The sequence below is a fragment of the Salvelinus fontinalis genome, chromosome 28, assembly GCF_029448725.1.
Source record: "Salvelinus fontinalis isolate EN_2023a chromosome 28, ASM2944872v1, whole genome shotgun sequence".
Taxonomy (NCBI): domain Eukaryota; kingdom Metazoa; phylum Chordata; class Actinopteri; order Salmoniformes; family Salmonidae; genus Salvelinus; species Salvelinus fontinalis.
In genome coordinates, this window is record NC_074692.1 from 3,647,368 (window position 1) to 3,670,610 (window position 23,243).

General features: G+C 46.3%; 1 protein-coding gene across 2 annotated transcripts in view; it reads right to left on the minus strand.

Annotated features, from left to right (window-relative positions):
* adgrv1 (adhesion G protein-coupled receptor V1) overlaps positions 1 to 23,243 on the minus strand; it is a 197,971-nt gene that overhangs the window by 86,031 nt on the left and 88,697 nt on the right. For both annotated transcript variants that reach the window (XM_055886148.1, XM_055886147.1), the window contains 18 exons: positions 21,400 to 21,598; positions 17,865 to 18,084; positions 14,247 to 14,486; positions 13,883 to 14,032; positions 11,826 to 12,314; positions 11,363 to 11,506; positions 10,439 to 10,610; positions 9,977 to 10,118; positions 8,979 to 9,826; positions 8,464 to 8,584; positions 8,077 to 8,248; positions 7,072 to 7,314; positions 5,746 to 6,153; positions 4,972 to 5,156; positions 4,536 to 4,788; positions 3,728 to 3,867; positions 1,487 to 1,647; positions 1,052 to 1,152 (listed from right to left, as the gene is read on the minus strand). In XM_055886148.1, the coding sequence (XP_055742123.1) occupies positions 1,052 to 1,152; positions 1,487 to 1,647; positions 3,728 to 3,867; positions 4,536 to 4,788; positions 4,972 to 5,156; positions 5,746 to 6,153; positions 7,072 to 7,314; positions 8,077 to 8,248; positions 8,464 to 8,584; positions 8,979 to 9,826; positions 9,977 to 10,118; positions 10,439 to 10,610; positions 11,363 to 11,506; positions 11,826 to 12,314; positions 13,883 to 14,032; positions 14,247 to 14,486; positions 17,865 to 18,084; positions 21,400 to 21,598 (4,388 nt within the window). The remainder of the gene's footprint in view (positions 1 to 1,051; positions 1,153 to 1,486; positions 1,648 to 3,727; positions 3,868 to 4,535; positions 4,789 to 4,971; positions 5,157 to 5,745; positions 6,154 to 7,071; positions 7,315 to 8,076; positions 8,249 to 8,463; positions 8,585 to 8,978; positions 9,827 to 9,976; positions 10,119 to 10,438; positions 10,611 to 11,362; positions 11,507 to 11,825; positions 12,315 to 13,882; positions 14,033 to 14,246; positions 14,487 to 17,864; positions 18,085 to 21,399; positions 21,599 to 23,243) is intronic.

A 23,243-nucleotide genomic window follows, 5' to 3' on the forward strand; every position in this document is an offset into this window, starting at 1 on the left:
CATTGACCTGTCTTTCTTCTGTTTTCACACCTTAGGAAAACAATTCTGCTCAGCAATTTACCAGTGGGAAACCCAGGACTTAGCCTTCTTTTGGTTGCTTGAGACATGAACATTTTGACTTTGTTTATATGGGTTTGCAAGTACAATGAATTGAACAGAACATGCGTACAGTTACCTACCCCCCCAAAAGAAAGAAGCCCAGACCATGGACACAATCAAGTAGACCTTCAGCTATGACGGGCACACAACCTACCAAGCCTTCGACCAGGACTTGACCATTAAGACTGAACAGCCCAACAGGACACACACATCCCCTACACATACCTACCTACCTGGGTCTCAACGTACAGTACAGTATCTGAAAAAGACAGAACGGAATTTTCCATCCCAAACCTTTTAGGTTCAGGGGCTCCACTTAGCAATAAAATCAGTGTGCCCGGGGTATTTAGCCCCATGGAGAGACATGTTTAGTAGGGGCTCTGTGTTTTTCTGTCAGGCACTGGGGATCAGTGGAAAATTCCCACTCCCACTCACAGGTCCGAAGGAGCTGAGACACTCCTCCGTGGTAGCCCCCCACCGGCCACATTTCTCCTTCACCGCTCTAACGGTTAACGGCAGCCATGGTTTTTATGGGAAAGGGCGCTGGAGGATTGTTTTGTTGTCAGGGCTAACGGCTTAGCCCGCAAGATTGTGGCGGCCCTGTGCACAATTCTGCAGCGCCTGTTGATGTATGTGTGTGTGTGTGTGTGTGTGTGTTTGAGTAGAGGGGGCTGCTGACCTATAGAGCAAGGCAAATTGATCTGCATAGAGATGAATGCTTCTATAACCGTTTTCAAAGGTTCCTTATCTGTCTAAATCTACCCACACTGTCAAAACGTGCTAATCAGCTCACTTACACCCAGACAGAGTAGAACAAAACGTTTTATGTTTGCGCCACTCAAAAGCCTTATGGCTAGAACGGATGAATGGGAACATCATTGTGGATGGAGGAAGACGTGTCTGTGTATTGTGGAGATTCAGCGAGGGGACAATAAGGGGGTGGTCCTCGTACCTGGGTACCAAGGCAACCCATCATCATGTGGGTGAGCAATTTGGCCGCAAACATGGGGAAGCGGGAACACAGCAGGTGGGATACGATGGCCAAGGCGAAACCTGAGGATCAGACAATAAGATATTCGGTATCATTCCATATTGAACATAAAAACCCACGTTTTAAACTGGATTGAAAATACTTACAATGTAAGACAAAACATATAAAACAGCGTGGGAGGTAATGGAGGACAGAAAGAGAGAGAGAGAGAGAGAGAGAGAGAGAGAGAGAGAGAGAGAGAGAGAGAGAGAGAGAAGACTTGAAAGGCAAGAGAGAGAGATTTCAGGAAGATATGGAGAAGGGAAGAGAGGAAGAAAGAGTGATATAAAGAAAAGGGGCGGACTGAAAGAACTAAACTGGATGTATACCTAAAGAGAGCCTCCATCCATACGGTACCTGAGATGCAGATGAAGCCTGAGGCGTAGAATGCCTCGTTGTAGGAGGCCAAGACGGCCATCTCGGCGTGGGCCGTGTACACAGACAGGTGGGAGCAGGCACACTCCACATAGTTCCCACTGTCCTCCACTACCCTGCAGAACTGCCCGTCTGACAGCCAGCTACAGGGAAGGGAGAAGGAGAGGCGTAACACAGTTAGTAGCCAGCCTTGAAGTTATGAAATTCTGATTGAAACATCCAGCTGTGTCGTGTCTCTGCTTCTTCAAGTGCTCCGACGTGCCAACTCTCAGATATGTTAACTGATTCAGAATATTTGAGGGTGACAAGTATGACAAGACAGGAGGACAGAATCCATATTTGTTCCAGTTGAAAACGAAGCTGAGCTAATTTACTTTCTGAGTGACAGGCATGGGGGATTCTGAGAGGACTTGACAACTCACGGAAATGAGTCTAAGAAACGCTGTGACAGTCCTCGTGATTAAATGACTGTGAAGTCTATGATGGGCTTTATTAGACCTGTCATTAGTGCAGCGAGGCGAGGTTGAACTTGAACAGGTCTATTTCTCTCTCTCTCTCTCTCTCTCTTCCCTCAAGCTGACGTTATCAACGCCGTCATCTGGTTGCTTATCTGGGAGACAGATCTTTGAGACAGCTGCTTCATGGAACAAACAGAACCGGAGAAATCTGCGTCCTGTTACAGGCTGTTTAGCCAAGAGTCCCACGCCGGGCCTCCTCTGGAATGTCTTTTCAAACACACTTCTGATGGGCGGGAATGTTCGGGAACGCGGAGCAGAACAAACTGAACTCTTGCAGACATCACAGATGAGGCTGGGCGAACCCAGAGAGAGAGAGAGGGGGAGGCCAATTCATCCATTGCCCGAAAGAGGTCCTGGCTGGACAGGGCCTGACCTCTGACCTCTCTCCTAGAGGCCGACCCTTACGTGAGGTTCACACCTTCAGAGCAGAGCTGAGCAGAAGGGGACGCTTTTACTCACCTAAATGATAGTGTCGAAAATAGTAATTTCAGTCACACACCACATTAGTATATGGGTTCAAGTTTAGGATAGCGACAGAAACTAAGAGAAATATCCGTTTTGGGGGATTCATACAAAAATAAATCATATGTGATCATGAAGGCTCTGTTTGTTGTGGTAAGAGCTATAGGCTCAGCGCTAACTATGTGCCACCTCTGTCACCTCTGGGTCTGCCCGGCAAATGGCCCAGCAACACAAGGAAGACACAAAGGACAATGATTTAGGAGCCAGTACGCCCTTCCCCCCCTTTGAGGGGCCAAATCTCTCTCTCTATAGTATCCATAGGACTGTTGAAATGTGTGTTAGTGACGCTACTGCATCCATGTTTGGTATGCATCTGAAACGTGTCCCCTGAGGAGAACTCTGACGACACAATATGTCTTATTGGTCTTAACTCATCCCGCACACAAGCCTTCAGATGCTCTGAATGAATGATCATCAAGTCCTCCTGTCTTGTCCTACTTGTCACCCTTTGAAATATTCTGAAACCGTTAACATATCTGAGAGTTGGCACATAAATGATCATCAAGTTTGGAGATTGGGCCTGGGTGATCAGGTTACAATACCTTGGTATTATTTGATTGGTCAAGGGTGTAAATATATATATATGTATGTTTTTTAAAGACACCTTCAAATGTTATAAATAGAATGAAAGGCCTTCTGTATCTTATCCTGTATCCTGCCCATGGAATAAGGTCGTATGAAATGCTTCTCTTGTTAACTACAGCTAGCTAGGTCTGTTTGTTTTCTCGAACCTTTATTTAACGAGGCAAGTCAGTTAAGAACAAAATCTTATTTTCAATGACGGCCTAGGAACAGTTCAGGGGCAGAACGACAGATTTTTACCTTGTCGGCTCAGAGATTCGATCTTGCAACCTTTCGGTTACTAGTCCAACGCTCTAACCACTAGGCTACCTGCCGCCCCAATCTGTTCATGGTTTGTCTGTATGCCTAGATTGTGATTGCTACGTTAATGTCAGTATTGCCTTGTAACTTAAGCTTTATGCCTTGTATGTGAATCCATTCATTTTATGAAGTTATTAAATAATACTTGCATTCTGCATTCGCATGTGAGGTATATATAATATGCATATACAGTATATCAGATATTAACACACTACAGAGCTACATAGTACTGTGTGAAGGAAAGTGACCGTGTATGTGAGAGGGCGTTGAGGGCATCAGGTGGGAGTACAGAGTACAGTACCTCTCAGCAGCCTGGTTCCACAGAAGGCACAGGGACTGGCCAGGTTTGACCCTTGGCCCAGGGGTATGAATACGGTACACCACCTCGTCACTCTTATTCAGGGGCCGTGACCCACGGCCCTGCAGGCTGGCAGAGAAAACCTACACAACAAGAGAAACACCATTACAGTACAGAGCAGGGTGAAGTTGCCCCCTAAATGCTGATTTAAGGTCAGATATGGGATTTTCCCCAAAATTGACCAATACTAATGATCGGGGGGAGGTAAGCTGACCCTGGATATGTGCCTACAGCTATTATGGGCAACTTCTATTTGGTTTTAGCTCTAAAGACCAACTGGCGGAAACTAAGGACAGAGCCTCAGTGGACAACATCGCCCCCTGCTGTTTCTGAACAGCACAAAAGTTACATTCGGACAAAAACATCCTCACCTGTAATACCATAGTACTCTCCTATAACTTGATGATCATTTATTTACCTTTATTTGACCAGATGAATGGACTAAATGAGTAAAGCGGTGATGGGCGGCGGGAAGCCTATCGGTTAAGCCCATATTACAGTAGCCGAAAGGTCACTGGTTCGACTCCTACAGCCCACCAGCTGAACAATCTGTCGATGTGCCCTTGAGCAATGCTCTTAACCCTAATTGCTCCTGTAAGTCACCCCGGATTAAAAAAACCTCACTCTTTTACAACAATGACTTTGGGAAAAATTGCAAGGGGGGCATCCCATCTCCAGCATAGTTACCAATCAGTCTGAAAGTGCTAATAGCTGCCATGATTTGGCAATGAGTGTGTGCGGGTCTGCTTGCCTTGCCGTTGAGGGCGGTGGTTTTGTCATTGGTGAGGAACCAGTGCTCCGTGCTGTACTCTGTGAGCTGCACGCGGCGGCAGGCTGAGGGGGAGAGGGTGCCCGCGGGCAGGGCTGGCACCTCAAGGAGGAACTCTGGCAACTGGAATGAGTCTGAGTTCTTGCCTGTGAACATGTGCCCGTTGATCTGGGTAGGGTACCAGTGGTAGGCAGAGATGGATATGTAGGCGCAAGTGTCCAGAATGGTCCTCCCCCTTTGAAAATACCAACAAATCACACTCTTATTCTACTCATATAGTCTTTGTAACAGTGGGAAATAAGAGATCTACTATACGAGACCATAGTCGACCTTAGACAATAGTGTTCGCGTTAGCAGAAATAATAGACTGCACTGCTCCGCTTCAGTTACCCACAATCCCCCCATGGGCAGGACTGACCTTTGACCCTGTGCTCCACACTGGGAGTGTGTGAGGAGGGAGAAGGCGAAGCGCTCAGCCACCTCTGCCAGCTGACTCAGGCCCTGCGTGTCGACACGGCTGGGGTTTGCCATGGCACACAGGAGGTCATAGGTCAAACCACGGCTGCTGTCAGCAAGAGGGGTCCGCTCTGCCTCTATAAGCACCTTTGCGAGCAGAGAGAGAGAGAGAGAGAGAGCGGAGGTGTTTATGACTAAGATACATATAGCCAGTAACCTAAGAGCCCCCTATTAAATCTACACACACACACACACACACACACACACACACAGTACCTGTGGGTTATGAGTGACAAGTGGCATTCGGTGATTCCCTGCTACTATACATACAGTACAACGCAACTGACAAACCCTTTTGGAACCTTTCTTTCTAGTACGGCGGTGACAGTTATTCCCTGTGCCCTCAGTCCCCCGCTCTGCTAGAGGCCGATTGGTTCAGATGAAGTGACAGTGTAACAGAAAGGTGCCGCTAGAGTCAGACAGTCAGTGACAACAGAGACCTTTTCAAAAGGAAATTCGTCTGCAGATCTGTCACTATTTTGCATGGGAAAAGGCTGCCCTTTGGCAAAAGCAGACAAACTCAAATGCAACACACACTAAGCACACACAAAAACAAAAACCCCACACAAACAGATCACTTTTAATAACAAACAAAGCAAGTTTGCAAAAAAAAGTCTCCCTCTGTTCTCTGTCTAGCCTATGTTTTCCCTCTCCCTCGCTCTCCCTCCTCTCTCACCTTTCCCATTGCGACCAGAACGGCGGTCAGTTGTTCTGGTGTAAGCTGGGCTGTGGCCTTGTTGAGCAGGGCCTGGAGCACCCTATCCAGTATGGCGCTGTCCAGAGGCTGCTGGAGCTGGTCCAACAGGGCCCAAACCAGCTGGGCCTCTGTGTCGGATACCAGGGTCACATTGGCCAGCCCATACTCAGGGTGCACCCTGGCCCCTCCGCTGGCTCCATACAGCTCCACGCGGAAGCGCTTGGGCGGGGGGTTGGACGAGGCCTGGTCTGGGGTGAGAGTGATGTCCAGCCCCGTGCTCCTCTGGCCCAGGTCAAAGGTCAGCTGGCCCGCTTCTTTTAGGAAGTCCATCCCGGCCACGGCGGGCCAGACCAGGTTAGGGCCTACTGCCTCAGCCCGAGGGAGTTCCTATCGGACGACAACGAGAAAGGAGTGTGAGGTCATAGTAGGGTGGAAAGATTGAGGGAGGTGGGAAAGGTGGGAAATAGAGAGAGAGAGACGGATGGATGGGGAGATACAGTAGGTGTTGCAACAGAGCTTTATGCGTGTACAAATATAAGAGGAGAAGAGGAGGTTGAAGACCTGTGGCGAAATAGAAGGGAGAAGGGATGGATTGATGAACAGACGAATTTGGACTCTGTGACATAAAATATGTATCCAGCTGATGTTTTCAGGACATCATTTCTGTCTGAAAGATGAAAGGAGATAACCTTGACATATGTAACATGGAGTGCTAGTAAGTGCACTGGACAAGCTCCCTTTTGATCTACAATATCAAAGGCTGGGATTACAAGTGAATGTCGGCCCCCAGCTAGGCAGTGGACCAAACACACAGAGCTCATCCCCACCCCTGGGAGAGAGGCAGGATGGGAGGAGAGGGAAGACACACACACACACACACACACCGTTAGACCTCGAAGGTCACAAAATTAGGTCAGCTTAATTAGGTCAGGGTGAGGAATGGAAATCTGATTTGGTGAGTTAGACAACACAACAACTTGAATACGATGGGACTTGGCCTACTTTGAAATGGTCATTTTCGACCAGAAGGATGTGAGAGGTTACAGGGGGAGACAATGTGAGAGGATGTGTGGTAGTGTGGGAATGTAACGGCAATATAAAAAGTATTATTTTATGTGAATGTATGGAAATGTGAAAAATATTATTACAAAAAAAAAAATGTGTGTGAGTATTCCATGTGTGTGTGTCTGTGTGTGGTGTGTGAGGGTGCTTGTTTTGTGTGTGCACTGTGAAAATGTTTCCTGTGCATGTATGTGAGTGTGTGTGGTGTGTAGTATGTACTGTGCACATGTGTATATTTCTCACCAGCATGCGGTAGTGTACGGTGATGGTGGAGGCTGTGCTGGCCTCTCTGTACACCTGCAGACTGAGGCGGGTGGTCTTGAGGTGTGCTACGGGCAGTCTGGAGCCCACCGCAAAGTAGACCAGCCCCCGGGGGTCATCGCTCTCCAGCATGGTGACATTGGCAAAGCGGGCACTCTCGTTGATAGCAGCGCCAACACCCACCTGGTAGATCTCAACCAGGAACCAGGCCTGGTACTCAGGTTCCTATGGCAACACGCATACATATGAGGTTCAGGAAAGGCTATCTGGTTTAAGATTGAAATACGTAAGAGGGGAAAAGGATGACAAATAGAAAGAGGGTACATTATGTGCCCCAGCCATTAGATTACAGTACAGTACGAGCAATGTTTATAAAAAATTGTTATAGAATTGAACCCCATGCCACATACTGGTGGACAGGTCCTGCAGCCTCCAACAGTGAGTCTGGGACTAATTCCTCTCATTCCCAGGTCTGAGGGCTGTGTCATATACCAGCCTTGTAGGGGGAGGGGAGGAAGGGGTAGGGGATTTAGGAAGCACAGCAGACAGACTGCGCTCGATAGGAAGAGGCGTGTGGACGTCTGCCCTAAAATATCCCAGACACACAGACAAACAGCAGGACAGGAAGCGGGCAGAGGCTGGGTGAGTAGGACCACCCGGGAGAGGAGAGGAAGGAGATGAGAAGAGAGAGGACCGAGGCTGTGATCACACCACAGGGGCTTCCTGCCTTCCTCCTGTGAGCTTACATTGATGTCGATGCCACCTTCAGCCTACTCTCTCTTCAAACCTCCACATTAACATATTGTATATCCTCTGACGCCACAGCAGAAAGATATCGTGTGAGATACAAGGGATGTATGGGCTGGGAGAGAGCTACTTCATAAGGACATCTTTCAGTGGTCAGTGGTCCAAATGGAGAGGAGTTGGAGAGACTCATCTGTTCGGGTCCCCCTTGACCTCTAACCTCTAGTATGACCTGGGAATCACCTGGTCTTGTCGGACCTCCATGCTGAGGACACAGAAGACCTGTCCTCTCCTGCACAGCACGGTGCCGGAGGTCTGCAGCAGCTCCCGGGTCAGGTTGACACCGTTGTTGACCAGGGACAGTTCCGCCCTGTTGAATGTGGCCCGCCACATCACCTCAACGTCCTCAAAGGCCCTGCACGGGGGAGGCAGAAAAGCAAGAAGCAGATGGGTCTCACATCAAACACACAGTGCCCCAAAGTGGCTGGAGGTGATCTTCGTAGCTTGCTTGTATCACACTACTTATGATGCCGATTGTACCACCACTGTTACTGCTGCTACTCTTTGGTTTGCTGACAGTCACATGTGCAGAGGAATGTTGCTGAGGATTAAAAAAACGGAGAAACATACCGGTTCTGTTGTCTCTGTAGGTAGAGTAGGGCCGTTCTGTTCACTTCTGAGTCCTCATCCAGAACCTGACCCAGCAGAGAACTCACACTGAAACCCACTATCCCATTATGGAAATCACTCCCTGAGAGAGAGGGAGAGAGGGAGGGGATGGAAGGAGAGAGAGACAGAGTTGTATGACTATTTCCTTATACTGTTCACTGTATGTACACTGAGGAGAGCGTTCAACAAATACAGCGCATCACGCTTCCAATTCTCTTGTGACCGTCCCTTTGATTATATTATCAATTATATTCAAATGAACAGTGGAACAGATTTCACATCCCTGGAATGATGTCAGATGTCTGTGCCCTGGGACCTAATTTAGGAATTGTATTGGAAAACAATGACCTATAGCGATTCAATTGTATTAGACAAACTAGAGCATGACATTAGCTTGAATTGACTGACCAATGGATAGACTAAAGGAGCATGTGACAGGGGAGCCTGAGGCTGATATGGGCGTTTCAGTGTTTTACCTAGGATTATAATTTTGGCGAAGGAGCTGAAGCCCTGCTTGTCGGGTCCATCTGCGATCTGTGCCCCTCCCTCTGGCTCGCTGAGGTAGATGAAGAACACTTCCTGTCCCTCGGGCTCAGAGTCGTCTAGGATGAGTAGGCTGACCTCGGCCTCGCTTTGCCCCTCCTGCAGTGACACCAGGGCGGACTCCAGCCTGAAGTCCTGCCCCTCCAGGGCTAGGCTCCTGTTGGGTTCCAGAGTAAAGGGGATAGGGCCACCTCCGACACTCCCGTCCCCATAAGCCTGGACCCTGACCCTCACTGGCCCAGCCAGGCTCTCAGACCTGTGCACCTTGAGGAGCACTTTCCTCTCCTGCTGGCTCCCCTCCTCCTTGTCCTCTGCTGTCTGAACCAGCCCCGGCCCGATGCTCAGCACCCCCCCACTGACATCACTGGCCAGGATGGTGACAGTGGCCACGCTGCGTTGGGGGGTGAGACGGGGCCGGGAGTCGCCTGAGTGGGGGTCACCACCACGGCTCAGCACCTGAACGTCTGTCAGGTTGACATAGAAGATCTCATCGGGCTCCGAGAGCACATCGTCCAGTATAGACAGACGGATCGAGGCGGAGGTCTGGCGAGGCGAGTCGAAGAACAGCTTTCCGTCCTGCACGGCAGTGAAGTCCTGTCCCGCCAGGGCGCTGCCCGACGCCGTCTCATAGGATAGGCGGGTACGGTTGCTACGGAAACCGTAGAGCCGCTGGACGTAGAGGGTGATGGTCTGCACGTCCTCCTCGATGACCAGCTGGCGGGAGTCCGGGGCGAACTGGTACAGCCCCAGTGGCTCGACCTCTGCCACCGTGAACCCTGACCTGGAGAGGGAAACAGAGATTAACATCACACCATAGCTGCTATATCATTCTAACAGTACTATTACATACAGAATGCAGTCTCGTTCCAACCGTTGTGTCTACAGTATATAGGAGTGTTATAAGCCTGGCAGGTGAGGCTAGTTACTGTACCTGAGTCTGGCTACTCCAGGAGCAGGTGAGCTGGAGCCGGCTGCAGTGAGGTGGAGGGCGTAGGCCGCTGGCTCAGACACATCAGGGAGTGCCTGGAGGAATACAGTCTTGCTCCTCTCTCCATGGGCCAGAGTCACCGAGCCTGAGGAATACGACACAACACCCTCAGGCAACACCCTACATCAATACTATCAGTTTGGTCATTTTGTAGGGCGTTTGCTGGTGGCGGCGTTTGGAAAAAAAGAGATGTAAATGAGACTGGAGGAGGTGGAATGTGTCTGGTGGGTTTACATAGAGAAAATGAACACTTATCAGCATATTCACATGCCCTTCTGTGTTTAGAGAGAGAGAGAGGAAATGAACAGACAGGGAGAGACTTCCACATCTCAGATAGACAGATAAACATGTCACCAAACCTCTTCTCAAGCGCACAGTGGTGAGTTTCCTGTCTGAGGGCCTTACCTGAGCTGGGGGTGATAACTCCCGGCCTGAACCCAACTGGAGCCTGTCCAGGGGGGTACCCTGCGCTCCACTCCACCCTCACGCCCCCAAACAGCCCCGTCCTGGACACCAGCGCCTCACACACACCCGTCTCCACACTGGAGACCTGCAGTGCCAACGAGGCAAAGCCCACCTACACACACACACACACACAAGCCATACAGAGGAGAAGGAATAAGGGATGACTTCATGAGTGTTACATTAAAGCCCAGGACAGATCTAATAGACAACATATTGAGATGAGACAAAGCAAAACTACACGGTTTTAGAATTATGAGCTATAGAACAGCTGACTAAAGATGGGGCATTCAGACAGTAAAAAAACTAGACGAATGGTTGAGACCGTTTCCACTGTAACGGTGACTCTCTGCAATGACGTGATGAAACTTTGAAACAAAGTTGGCATTAAGATTGTCCACAGCCCTGTGTACCGCTGTAAATGCTTGGATAATACTGTCTGGTAGTAGAAGAGATAGTCGGGGTAGCTAGCTAGGTCAATAGACTAAGCCTATGTCGTGGTCACCACCAAGCTGGTCAACTGACTGAGAAGTTACATTAGTCTGTCATAAGTCCTGACAGAAAGAGGTTGGGTGTTCAGAGGGAGGGGCTACCAACCACAGACCAGTAATTCAGTCAGCCTCCTCTTCATCTTGGGTTAATGTAATGTGAGACAGGAAGTATAAACATGGGTCGAACTAAGGCCCAACACACACAGTACACCTTGCTTCCCCATTGGGACAATAAAGTTAGCTCTGGGGAGAAGTTTCCCCTGAGCTGAGATCCCCAAATCCTATCCTTAAACATTAGTGGGTCAAATGCAAAACTGACCCAAGATCAGCATCTAGGTGCAACTTCACCCTACTCAATAAAGTTATTGACTCATACCTCAGCGCTGGCTGCTTCCTCTGGGACAGTCACTATGGCGACCTTGGCCTCCAGTAGGAGGCGGGGTGGGGAGCTGGGGAGAGGTCCCAGAAGGCTCACGTCCATCAGCTCCACAGTGAAGTTCACACCCACTGAGAGAAACACCTACAAGACAGAGAGCGAGATTTTCAGTCTGGTAAGCATGACTATAGGGTCAGCGACAGGGCATTGTAGCCAAAAAGGGTACTTTGATATACTGGAGATAGTTTTGATCTTATTAGGTCATTTATGACGTTCATCATTACAAAATATGCAAAAACAGGAAAACTATATATATTCAAAGTTATCTACATGCATTGGCAGGAAATATATAAATTCAGTTGTGGCACGAATGCATGATCCCCCATTGACGGTTATAAATCATAGAAATACATTGGGGACCCTGGTCTTGAGTATACTATCTCTGGCCCCAATGGTCCCTTACCTGACTATTAATTGGCACATAAACAGAGGCTGAGTCCTCCCCATCCTTGACCAGGGCTCTCCCCACAGCCGCCTCTCCCAGCAGCTCCTGTCCATCCAGCCCAGGCCCAGTACTGATCCGGTAGCCCACACTGGCGTTGCCGAAGGCTCCAGCCTGCCGAGTCACCTTCAGGGTCAGGAGTCTCCCCAGCGCAGCCCCCATCCCTGCCACCACCACCGCCTGCTGCTCCGCCTCCAGCCCAAACAAGCCGTGCGGCTCGTCGTTGGCCCGCACTCTAAGTCGGGTGCTACTGCGGTTGGCGTCCAGGGTGGCGCCGCCCTCTACGGCGCTCAGCCTGAGCGTGTAGAGCTCCTCCAGCTCGGGCACGGCGTCGGGCAGCAGGGCGAGGACCACCTCTGCCCCCCTCTGACCCTCCAGGATGACCACGGAGCCGCTAAGGTCAGAGAAATCCCCCGATGTGTCAGAGTCACTCAGGATCTGCCAGTGCACCTGAGAGACACACACACACACACACACATCTATAACATACATGGGAATTGGCTGTACGCTATAGGACATATGTCACGCCCTGACCATAGAGAGCCCTTGGTTCAGATAAAACAAAATATTCTCACTTTTTTTTTTTCTTCTTCTTTTTTTTGCCCCTTTTCTCCCCAATTTTCATGGTATCCAACCGCTAGTAATTACTATCTTGTCTCGTCGCTACAACTCCCGTACGGGCTCGGGAGAGACGAAGGTCGAAAGCCATGCGTCCTCCGAAGCACAACCCAACCAAGCCGCACTGCTTCTTAACACAGCGCGCCTCCAACCCGGAAGCCAGCCGCACCAATGTGTCGGAGGAAACACCATGCACCCACCCCCCTCGGTTAGCGCGCACTGCGCCCGGCCCGCCACAGGAGTCGCTGGAGCGCGATGAGACAAGGATATACCTACCGGCCAAACCCTCCCTAACCCGAACGACGCTAAGCCAATTGTGCGTCGCCCCACGGACCTCCCGGTCGCGGCCGACTGCGACAGAGCCTGGGCGCGAACACAGAGACTCTGGTGGCGCAGCTAGCACTGCGATGCAGTGCTCTAGACCACTGCGCCACCCGGGAGGCCTATTCTCACTTGTTTTAATCCATCCATCGATTTTTCACTGCTCATGTCCTGTTCAGGGCTGCAGGAGCAATTGTCCATTATTTTAATTAAATGATACTGGCCTACGTTGGCCGTTGCTAGGTAAAACAGGTAAACGCCTCCTTTTGAATCAGTCTGCTCGGTCATTAGCTCAAAGCTAACCCTTCGACGAAGACGATGGCGAAAAGAAAAAAAGATGAGGAGTATCGTACATTGTACATTTCAGGACGAATGGACCGAAGAATTCGCTTTTGTGGAGAGAGCAGGTTCTGCGGTGTGTCTAATTTGCAATGACAAAATTACATTGATGAAACGGTCGAATGTAAAGCGGCACTTCGACAAATTCAGAGGCTTATTATACTGACATTTAGTTGAATTCACTTTTAAAATATATTATATGGCTCTCACTGAAATAAATTTCCATTTTTTTTTGCTTTCATGGCTCTCTTAGTCAAAAAGGTTCCCGACCCCTGGTGTAGTAGGTCAGGGCGTGACTAGGGAGTGTTCTAGTTCAATATTTCTATGTTGGTGTTTTGTATGGTTCCCAATTAGAGGCAGCTGGTAATCGTTGCCTCTAATTGGGGATCATATTTAGGTAGCCATTTTTCCCACCTGTGTTTGTGGGATATTGTTGGTGTTGGTGCGTGTGTCACCACATAGTCACGTTATGTTGCTTGTTTATTGTTTTGGTTAAAGACGTTTCACTTTGAATAAATATGTGGAACTCAACAAACGCTGCGCCTTGGTCCGTCTCTTACAACCACCGTGACAGCATACAGTGTGTAATGTCAGTGGGAGTCTATTATAAACTTCATGCATTGTCAATACATTCTCTGAGTACCTCTGAAACAAAGGGACACGCTCAAAGCCTGAGCATTGCCTATAAAGCCCATTGCTGGCTGTAACTGCATGATATCATCACCCCGAGGTGGTCTTACCGTGATGTTGCCCATGACGCCCTCTCTGCGTGTGATGAGGAAGGAGATGTTGAGCGGCCCCTCTCGGTCTGTGGGCTCACTGTACACACGCTCTCTAAGGTCCTCCTCCGTGAACTGCACTATGCCATTAGGGTCACCAAACTTCTCAATCTGAGATAGAGACACACAGACACACACACCACATGCAGAATATAGACACACACACACACACAGATTCAGACACACAAACACATCACCATGACTCAGAGACTCTTAAATATCAATAAGAGACTGTGAAGTAATTTCAATAGGATGCAATAATGGTTTGAATACAACTGGAGTGCATATTAAAATTGAGATGTCACTCGTTGGGAGGGTGACATACCTTGAGCGTGACAGAGCCCGCTTGGGGGTCAATGTCCATGTCTCCTGAGAGGAGCTCAAGCATGACTACAAAGGTCTCCGCCACCTCCACCTCCCCATGGGGGAGAATACTCAGATCGATGATGCGTAATCCCCCCTCTCCATCTCTGAAATGAAATGATCCGTTCACAGGTTCACCAATGTCTGTGTTTACGGGTGGTAAGACCTCTTTGGTGTTGGGACCCAGCATGCTCCATGTTATCTGAGGAAAGGACATCAATTATTCAGATGGGCTGGTATGCATCACATTCATGCTTGTAAAGACATTTAGATGAAGACGAATACATTACTTACCAAATATTTTATCAACAAATCGATTCCTTGTGAAAAACACATTATCCATAATATTGACTTATTCCACATTTTGTGTTACAGTCTGAATTCAAAATGGATGAAATAGATTTTTTTCTCATCCATCTACACACAATACCCCAAAATGACAAAGTGAAAACATGTTTTTAGAAATGTTTACACATTTATTGAACATGAAATACAGAAATAACTAATTAACATACAGTACCAGTTAAAAGTTTGGACACACCTACTCAATCCAGCGTTTTTCTTAAATGTTTCGATTTTGTACATTGTAGAATAATAGTGAAGACATCAAAACTATGAAATAACACATATGGAATCATGTAGCAACCAAAAAAGTACTACAAAAATCAAAATATATTTTACATTTGAGATTCTTCAAAGTAGCCACCCTTTGCATTGATGACAGATTTGCATACTCTTGGCATTCTCTCAACCAGCTTCATGAGGTAGTCACCTGGAATGCATTTCAATTAACACAAAGTTAATTTGTTCATTTGTGGAATTTATTTCCTTCTTAATGAGTTTGAGCCAATCAGTTGTGTTGTGACAAATAGGGGTGGTACACAGAAGATAGCCCTATTTGGTAAAGGACCAAGTCCATATTATGGCAAGAACAGCTCAAATAAGCAAAGAGAAACGACAGTCCATCATTACTTTAAGACATGAAGGTCAGTCAATCTGGAAAATGTCAAGAACTTTGAAAGTTTCTTCAAGCGCAGTCGCAAAAACCATCAAGCGCTATGATGAAACTGGCTTGTATGAGGACCGCCACAGGAAAGGAAGACCCAGAGTTACCTCTGCTGCAGAGGATGAGGTCATTAGCGTTACCAGCCACAGAAATTGCAGCCCAAATAAATGCTTCACAGAGTTCAAGTAACAGACACATCTCAACATCAACTGTTCAGAGGAGACTGCGTGAATCAGGCCTTCATGGTTGAATTGCTGCAAAGAAACCAATACTAAAGGACACCAATTTGAAGAAGAGACTTGCTTGGGGCAAGAAACACAAGCAATGGACATTAGACCGGTGGAAATCAAATTAGATTTTTGGTTCTAACCAACATGTCTTTGTGAGACCCAGAGTAGGTGAACGGATGATCTCTTCATGTGTGGTTCCCTCCGTGAAGCATGGAGGAGGAGGTGTGATGGTGCTTTGCTGGTGACACTGTCTGTGATTTATTTAGAATTCAAGGCACACTTAACCAGCATGGCTACCATAGCATTCTGCAGCGATATGCCATCCCATCTAGTTTGCACTTAGTGGGACTATCATTTGTTTTTCATGAGGACAATGACCGAACACACCTCCAGGCTGTGTAAGGGCTATTTGACCAAGAAGGAGAGTGATGGAGTGCTGCATCAGATGACCTGGCCTCCACAATCATTCAACCTCAACCCAATTGAGATGGTTTGGGATGAGTTGGACCGCAGAGTGAAGGAAAAGCAGCCAAAACGTGCTCAGTCTATGTGGGAACTCATTCAAGGCTGTTGGAAAAGCATCCCAGGTGAAGCTGGTTGAGAGAATGCCAAGAGTGTGCAAAGCTGGCATCAAGGCAAAGGGTGACTACTGTACATTTTGATTTGTTTAACCCATTTTTGGCTACTACATGATTCCACATGTGTTATTTCATAGTTATGTCTTCACTATTATTCTACAATATAGAAAATAGTAAAAATAAAGAAAAACCCTTGAATGAGTAGGTGTGTCCAAACGTTTGACTGGTACTGTAAGTTCACACCCTTGAGTCCATACTTTGTAGAAGTACCTTTGGCAGCGATTACAGTTGTGAGTCTTTCTGCATAAGTCTCTAAGAGCTTTCCAATCCTGGACTGTGCAACATTTGCCCATTATTCTTTTCAAAATGCTTCGAGTTCTGTCTAATTGGTTGTTGATCATTGCTAGACTACCATTTTCAGGTCTTGCCACAGATTTAAGTAGATTTAAGTTAAAACTGTAACTCAGCCACTCAGGAACATTCACTGTCTTCTTGGTAAGCAACTCCAGTGTAGATTACTGCCCTGCTGAAAGGGGAATTTATCTCCCAGTGTCTGGTGGAAAGCAGACTGGAAAAAGTTTTCCTCTAGGATTTTGCCTGTGCTTAGCTTCATTCCGTTTCTTTTTTATCCTGAAAAACTCCACAGTCCTTAACGATTACAAGCATACCCATAACATGATGCAGACACCGCTATGCTTGAAAATATGGAGAGTGGTACTCAGTAGTAATGTGTTGTATTGGATTTGCCCCAAACATAACACTTTGTATTTAGGACAAAAAGTGAATTGCTTTGCCACATTTATTGCAGTATTACTTTAGTGCCTGGTTGCAAACAGGTTGCATTTAAAAAATATATTTGTATTCTGTACAGGCTTTCTTTTCACTCACACTAATAATTGTATGTGTGGGGTACAGAGATGAGGTAGTCATTAAAACATCCTGTTAAACACTATTATTGCACACAGGGTGCAACTTATTATGTGACTTGGTAAGCAATCTTTTTTCTCCTTAACTTATTTACATTTGCCATAACAAAGGGGTTGAATACTTATAGACTCAAGATATTTCAGCTTTTCATTTTTTATTAATTTGGAAAAAATTACCTAATTTCACCTCACGGAGTATTGCGAGTGACAAAAAGATCTCATTTAATATTTAAATCCACGCGATAACACAGCAAAATGGGGAATAAGTCAAGTGGTGTGAATACTTCGAAGGCACTGTAAGCTAATAACATTACAGTGTCATTAAGTTGAGCAACATAGAATGAATGATGGACATCTATCTGGCAGAGAAACGATGACGGTGAACACGCTCTTGTACTACGAGGTCAGAGAGACAAAACATGGCGGTTATACACTAGTTTCCCGAACACAGATTCAGGTTCGTCCTGAACTAAAAAGTACTTTCACTGGAGATTCTCCATTGAGCATAATTTTTAGTCTGTGTCCCGGGAAACTGGCCCGAAAGTTGCTTAGATGTCTATAGGCCTAGCAAGTACAGGCGGCTGTTAGCACCTGAATTGGGGCGGACAGCCTCATAGTAATGGCTGGAATACTGTCTGGAATGGAATGAAATTGACACATTGAACACATGGCTTCCTTGTGTTTGATACCATTCCATTCACTCCATTCTAGCCATTGTTATGAGCCATCCTCCCCTCACCAGCCTCCTGTGCGAACAAGAGGGAGAGAGAGAGAGAGAGAGAGAGAGAGAGAGAGAGACAGAGACCAGACAGAGGAAGTGGATGGTCCCAGTAGGCTTACCGTAGTGTTGCCCACTAGCCCGCCCACCCTCTCCAGGAGCAGGCTGAGCCTCAGGGTGCTGTTGGGGTTCACCAGGGTGATCACGCTCTCGTTCAGGAAACGGACCACGCCGTTGGGTGAGTCGCTCTTGGCGATGGTGACACTGGCGACCAAATGAGTCCCCAGTATGGCTCCGCCCGTGGCGCTGAACAGCTGGATCTCAAACATCTCGGCATACTCCCTGGAAGAAAAGTTCCAACATGCTCATTACTGGTCTCTCTATGTTCAGATACATTTCTTTATAGAAACTCTTAAGCCCGGTTGAAATACAACAGCAGACACATAAGGAGAGACGAGATGAGTCAAAACTAAAGAGTTTTGGAATGTTGTGTTGTAGAACAGCTGACTAAAGACAGGGCATCCAGATCAAAAAGGTGACACTGTAATAACGCCTCGATAAGCAAGTTTCCATCCACACTATTTATGTTAGTAAAGTCCTACCGTATAACAAAAAAAATCACAACAGCTGTGATGGAAACAGGACGTTTCTGTACAATTGTATGAATGCCAACAAATCATTTGTTCGTTCGACATGGCGGGATCTTTTTGCGTCGGTAAAATGAATTATGCGAGAAATGGCGGTGGAAACGTCTTTATGCGCAAGTATTTATATAATAACCATCATATCGAAGAAACTTGGAGTCACACGATGACATGTTGTGTTCTCCTCCCACTACAACTAGGGGAAAGCATGCAGTTTATTAGGCTACAGATGAAATAAGTTACGATGAACTTCACAGGGTGGTGAAAGTACACGTTGATCTTGATGCTCCTTTCCAATAACTATCGATGCTCTTTTTCTGGTGACATGATGATCGATGCTTGACTGCCAATTGACAAGTAAACATTTTCTCTCACTTATCCATAACAATCTCATCATGTAGACTAGCCAACCCGCACAGCCTACCCGCTCTGTATCTGCGAGCTGTTGGCTAGAGCGCAGGAGCCACGACCAGAGTAGGCACATTTGTTATTTAACGCAAAAGTTTGTGACAAAACTATCGATAGAGTTGAAAATGCAATGGAAACTGTAAGAAATTGTAATAGAGACTGGAAACTAGTAATAACTACATTTCAACATAAGCCATATTTTATACAAAATACACATACTCCTCATTTCTCTTGGACATATGCTGGACTTATTAAGACACCAACTACAGACACACATAATTCCCCTCCCCCATGATAACCATAGACACACAACACAAGGTTGGAGCTCAAGACAAAGAACTATCTCAGGAACCAATGGAACGTGGACACCAGGCCTGTTCAGGACTACCCAAGACCCAGATCGACCAATCGGAAGGCCAGACTCGCAGATCAACCTACTTTGCTTGTTGTCTATATAAAACTGTACAACTGTTGAAACTACCCTCTTTTCCGGACGGTTCCATAAGAATCAGACAGAAAGAGCCTTGCTGCAAGATTTTACTAAGATATCTTTACATGTGATTAAACGGCCTTATTATAAAATTATCCACCTCGTCCTATTGTCTCCTCTTGTTCTCCTGTCAACAGTAAACGTTTTATCAACAGACTACATTGAAATGTAGATTTTTATTTGGTACATGAAAACTTAAACGAAAAATGACATTTTGTGTGCACTACGTCATCACGCACTGATTTTTATCTGGTGGTAGGGGTAGGTAACAATACAATCTCAATTACCTTGACTAACCTGTGCCCACGCACATTGACTCTGTGGACAGGTGAAGTCGGAAGTTTACATACACATTAGCCAAATACATTTAAACTCAGTTTTTCACCATTCCTGACATGTAATCCTAGTAAAACTTCCCTGTCTTAGGTCAGTTAGGATCACCACTTTATTTTAAGAATGTGAAATGTCAGAATAATAGAGAATGATTTATTTCAGCTTTTATTTCTTTCATCACATTCCCAGTGGGTCAGAAGTTTACATACACCCAGTTAGTATGTGGTAGCATTGCCTTTAAATTGTTTAACTTGGGTCAAACGTTCAGGTAGCCTTCCACAAGCTTCCCACAATAAATTGGGTGAATTTTGGCCCATTCCTCCTGACAGAGCTGGTGTAACTAAGTCAGGTTTGTCGGCCTCCTTGCTCGCACACGCTTTTTCAGTTCTGCCCACAAATTTTAAGAAGGATTGAGGTCAGGGTTTTGTGATGGCCACTCCAATACCTTGACTTTGTTGTCCTTAAGCCATTTTGCCACAACTTTGGAAGTATGCTTGGTCATTGTCCATTTGCGACCAAGCTTTAACTTCCTGACTGATGTCTTGAGATGTTGCTTCAATATATCCACATCATTTTGCTACCTCATGAAGCCATCTATTTTGTGAAGTGCATCAGTCCCTCCTGCAGCAAAGCACCCCCACAACATGATGCTGCCACCCCCATGCTTCATGGTTGGGATGGTGTTCTTCGGCTTGCAAACCTCCCCCCTTTTCTTCCAAACATAACGATGGTCATTATGGCCAAACAGTTCTATTTTTGTTTCATCAGACCAAGGGACATTTCTCCAAAAAGTATGATCTTTGTCCCCATGTGCAGTTGCAAACCGTAATCTGGCTGTTTTGGAGCAGTGGCTTCTGCGCAGCCTTTCAGGTTATGTTGATATAGGACTCGTTTTACTGTGGATATAGATACTTTTGTACCTGTTTCCTCCAGCATCTTCACAAGGTCCTTTGCTGTTGTTCTGGGATTGATTTGCACTTTTCGCACCAAACTACGTTCATCTCTAGGAGACAGAACGGGTCTCCTTCCTGAGCGGTATGACGGCTGCATGGTCTCATGGTGTTTAAAGTTGCGTACTATTGTTTGTACAGATGAACGTGGTACCTTGAGGCGTTTGGAAATTGCTCCCAAGAATGAAGCAGATTTGTGGAGATCTGCATCCACAGGTACACCTCCAATTGACTCAAATGATGTCAATTAGCCTATCAGAAGCTTCTAAAGCCATGGCATCATTTTCTGGAATTTTCCAAGCTGTTTAAAGGCACAGTCAACTTCGTGTATGTAAACTTCTGACCCACTGGAATTGTGATACAATGAATTATAAGTGAAATAATCTGTCTGTAAACAATTGTTGGAAAAATTACTTGTGTCATGCACAAAGTAGATGTCCTAACCGACTTGCCAAAACTATAGTTTGTTAACAAGAAATTTGTGGTGTGGTTGAAAAACGAGTTTTAATGACTCCAACCTAAGTGTATGTAAACTTCCGACTTCAACTGTATATAGCCTCGCTACTGTTATTTTACTGCTGGTCTTTAATTATTTGTTATTATCATTTTATTAAACGTACACTTATTTTCCTTAAAACTGCATTGTTGGTTCAGGGCTTGTAAGTAAGCATTTCACTGTAAGGCCTACACCTGCTTGTATAATCGGCACATGTGACAAATAACATTTGATTTGATTTGAATGAGTAGATGTGTCCAAACTTTTGACCGGTACTGTAGGTGATTTTCAGTGTAGCAGGCCTGGGTGATCAGACAGACAGACAGACGGACTCACCTGTCCTGGTCATCTATGATGGTCACGTTGATGTGACTGGTGTTGTGGCCGTGGAGGAAGGTGAGCGAGCCATTGGCCAGGCTGTAGTCCAGGCCTGGGCTGGCCGTCAGGCCCCTGGATATGTACTCTGCTGTGACCAGGCCGTAGGAACCCACCCTCCTCACCACCGGGATAGACACACTGCCCACGTCCTCCTCCACTGGAAATAACAGAAAGGAGAGAAGAGGAATGACACCTATGGGGCTCTGGTCAAAAGTAGTGCACTATATAGGACAGTGTTTCTCATTCCTGGTAACACACCTGATTCAAATCAAAGGCTTAATGAGTTGAGTAGTTGAATCAAGTGTGTTAGTGCTAGAGGTGGAAGAAATGCACACATTTTTAGGCAAATGACTGGTTAGCAGAAAGAAAAAGAGACTGATGACGACAGCTTGGCTGTCAAAACGTTGGTTATTAAATTATTGCATCTGAGCCCCTAGAGTGTGCGGCTCTCCTTATCTTTTTCAAGAGTATGGCAGTCGTCATACCCTTGCTCAACGCCAACAATTTAATATTAAGGCACTGAAATCTAATTGCTGTATGACATGTTTATAGAATGTTAAGACCCCTATCGTCTGAGACTAATGACGCTACAGCCCCCATGGTGATAATGGCAGGAGTCAATTTAGATTGTTTTTGCTCTTCTCCAAATTGCATTTTAGAGTTTTTTAAACTGTGTAGAAATGGTGTAAAAAAAATGCTGTCATTCATATTCCATTCACCCAGCTCAATGTAACATCGATAGGTTTCGGCTATTACATGGTTTTTCTAATTTTGCCTGTACCCATCATGAGGTTGCTGAATGAATGTTTCCAATGTAGCTGCACAGGTCAAGAGAATTTTGAGTAATCTAGGAGGCAGACAGTGGCATATTCAATACTGCCTAGCTTGCATCTAGCTGATGTAGAGTGTAATCATTTGCAAATGAGAGTTTCTATTGGACAAATTCAGGTATGTTTATCCCCGTTTTGTTTCGTTTGCTTCAGTATAAGAAACGTTTTTCAACAGAATCGGCGTAATGAATACACCCCTGATCACACGCAAACATAGTTCACTTTCCTAAGCAGCCCTATAAAACAACACGATCACTTTGCTCCTTGTATATAATTTCTTCTCTCAACTATCTACGCGCTCTCCTCCTCTCACCTTTTCCCTTCACTTGTGGACTTCAGTGAGCGACACATCAGCTGTCTGTAACCAGGCGAAAAAACCTTTCCAAGCCAAACCTTCATATCATGACTGCTAACCGCTATGCACAGCCTACATCGTTGTCAACTCATAGTCAACATACTGTAGCTAGGACTAACATGTTAGTAAACCCGCCACAGTCATGCATTTCAGAGTACAGTCAGAAAGCAGTTTCAGCAGTTACACCGGCGGGCCCCAGTGGCAATAAATTAATAAAACCAAAAGCTTACCTTGACTTGGAAGAGTTCCCGTGTTGGATAGTCATAGCCAGCTAGCTAACAGAACCCCTCTCTGTTGGAGCCAGGTGTTGGAGTAGGCTAAACTAGCTAGCTGCGTTCAGTGAAAGTTAACCTAATATAGCGCTGTCTCTCTTGCTTCTCCTTAATTGTCTTTCTCTCTCTTTCAGTCAACTACTCACCACATTTTATGCACTGCAGTGCTAGCTAGCTGTACCTTATGCTTTCAGTACTAGATTCCTTTTCTGATCCTTTGATTGGGCGGACAACATGTCAGTTCATGCTGCAAAAGCTTTGATAGGTTGGAGGACGTCCACAGGAAGTTGTCATAATTACTGTGTAAGTCTATGGAAGGGGGTGAGAACAAAGAGCCTTCTAGGT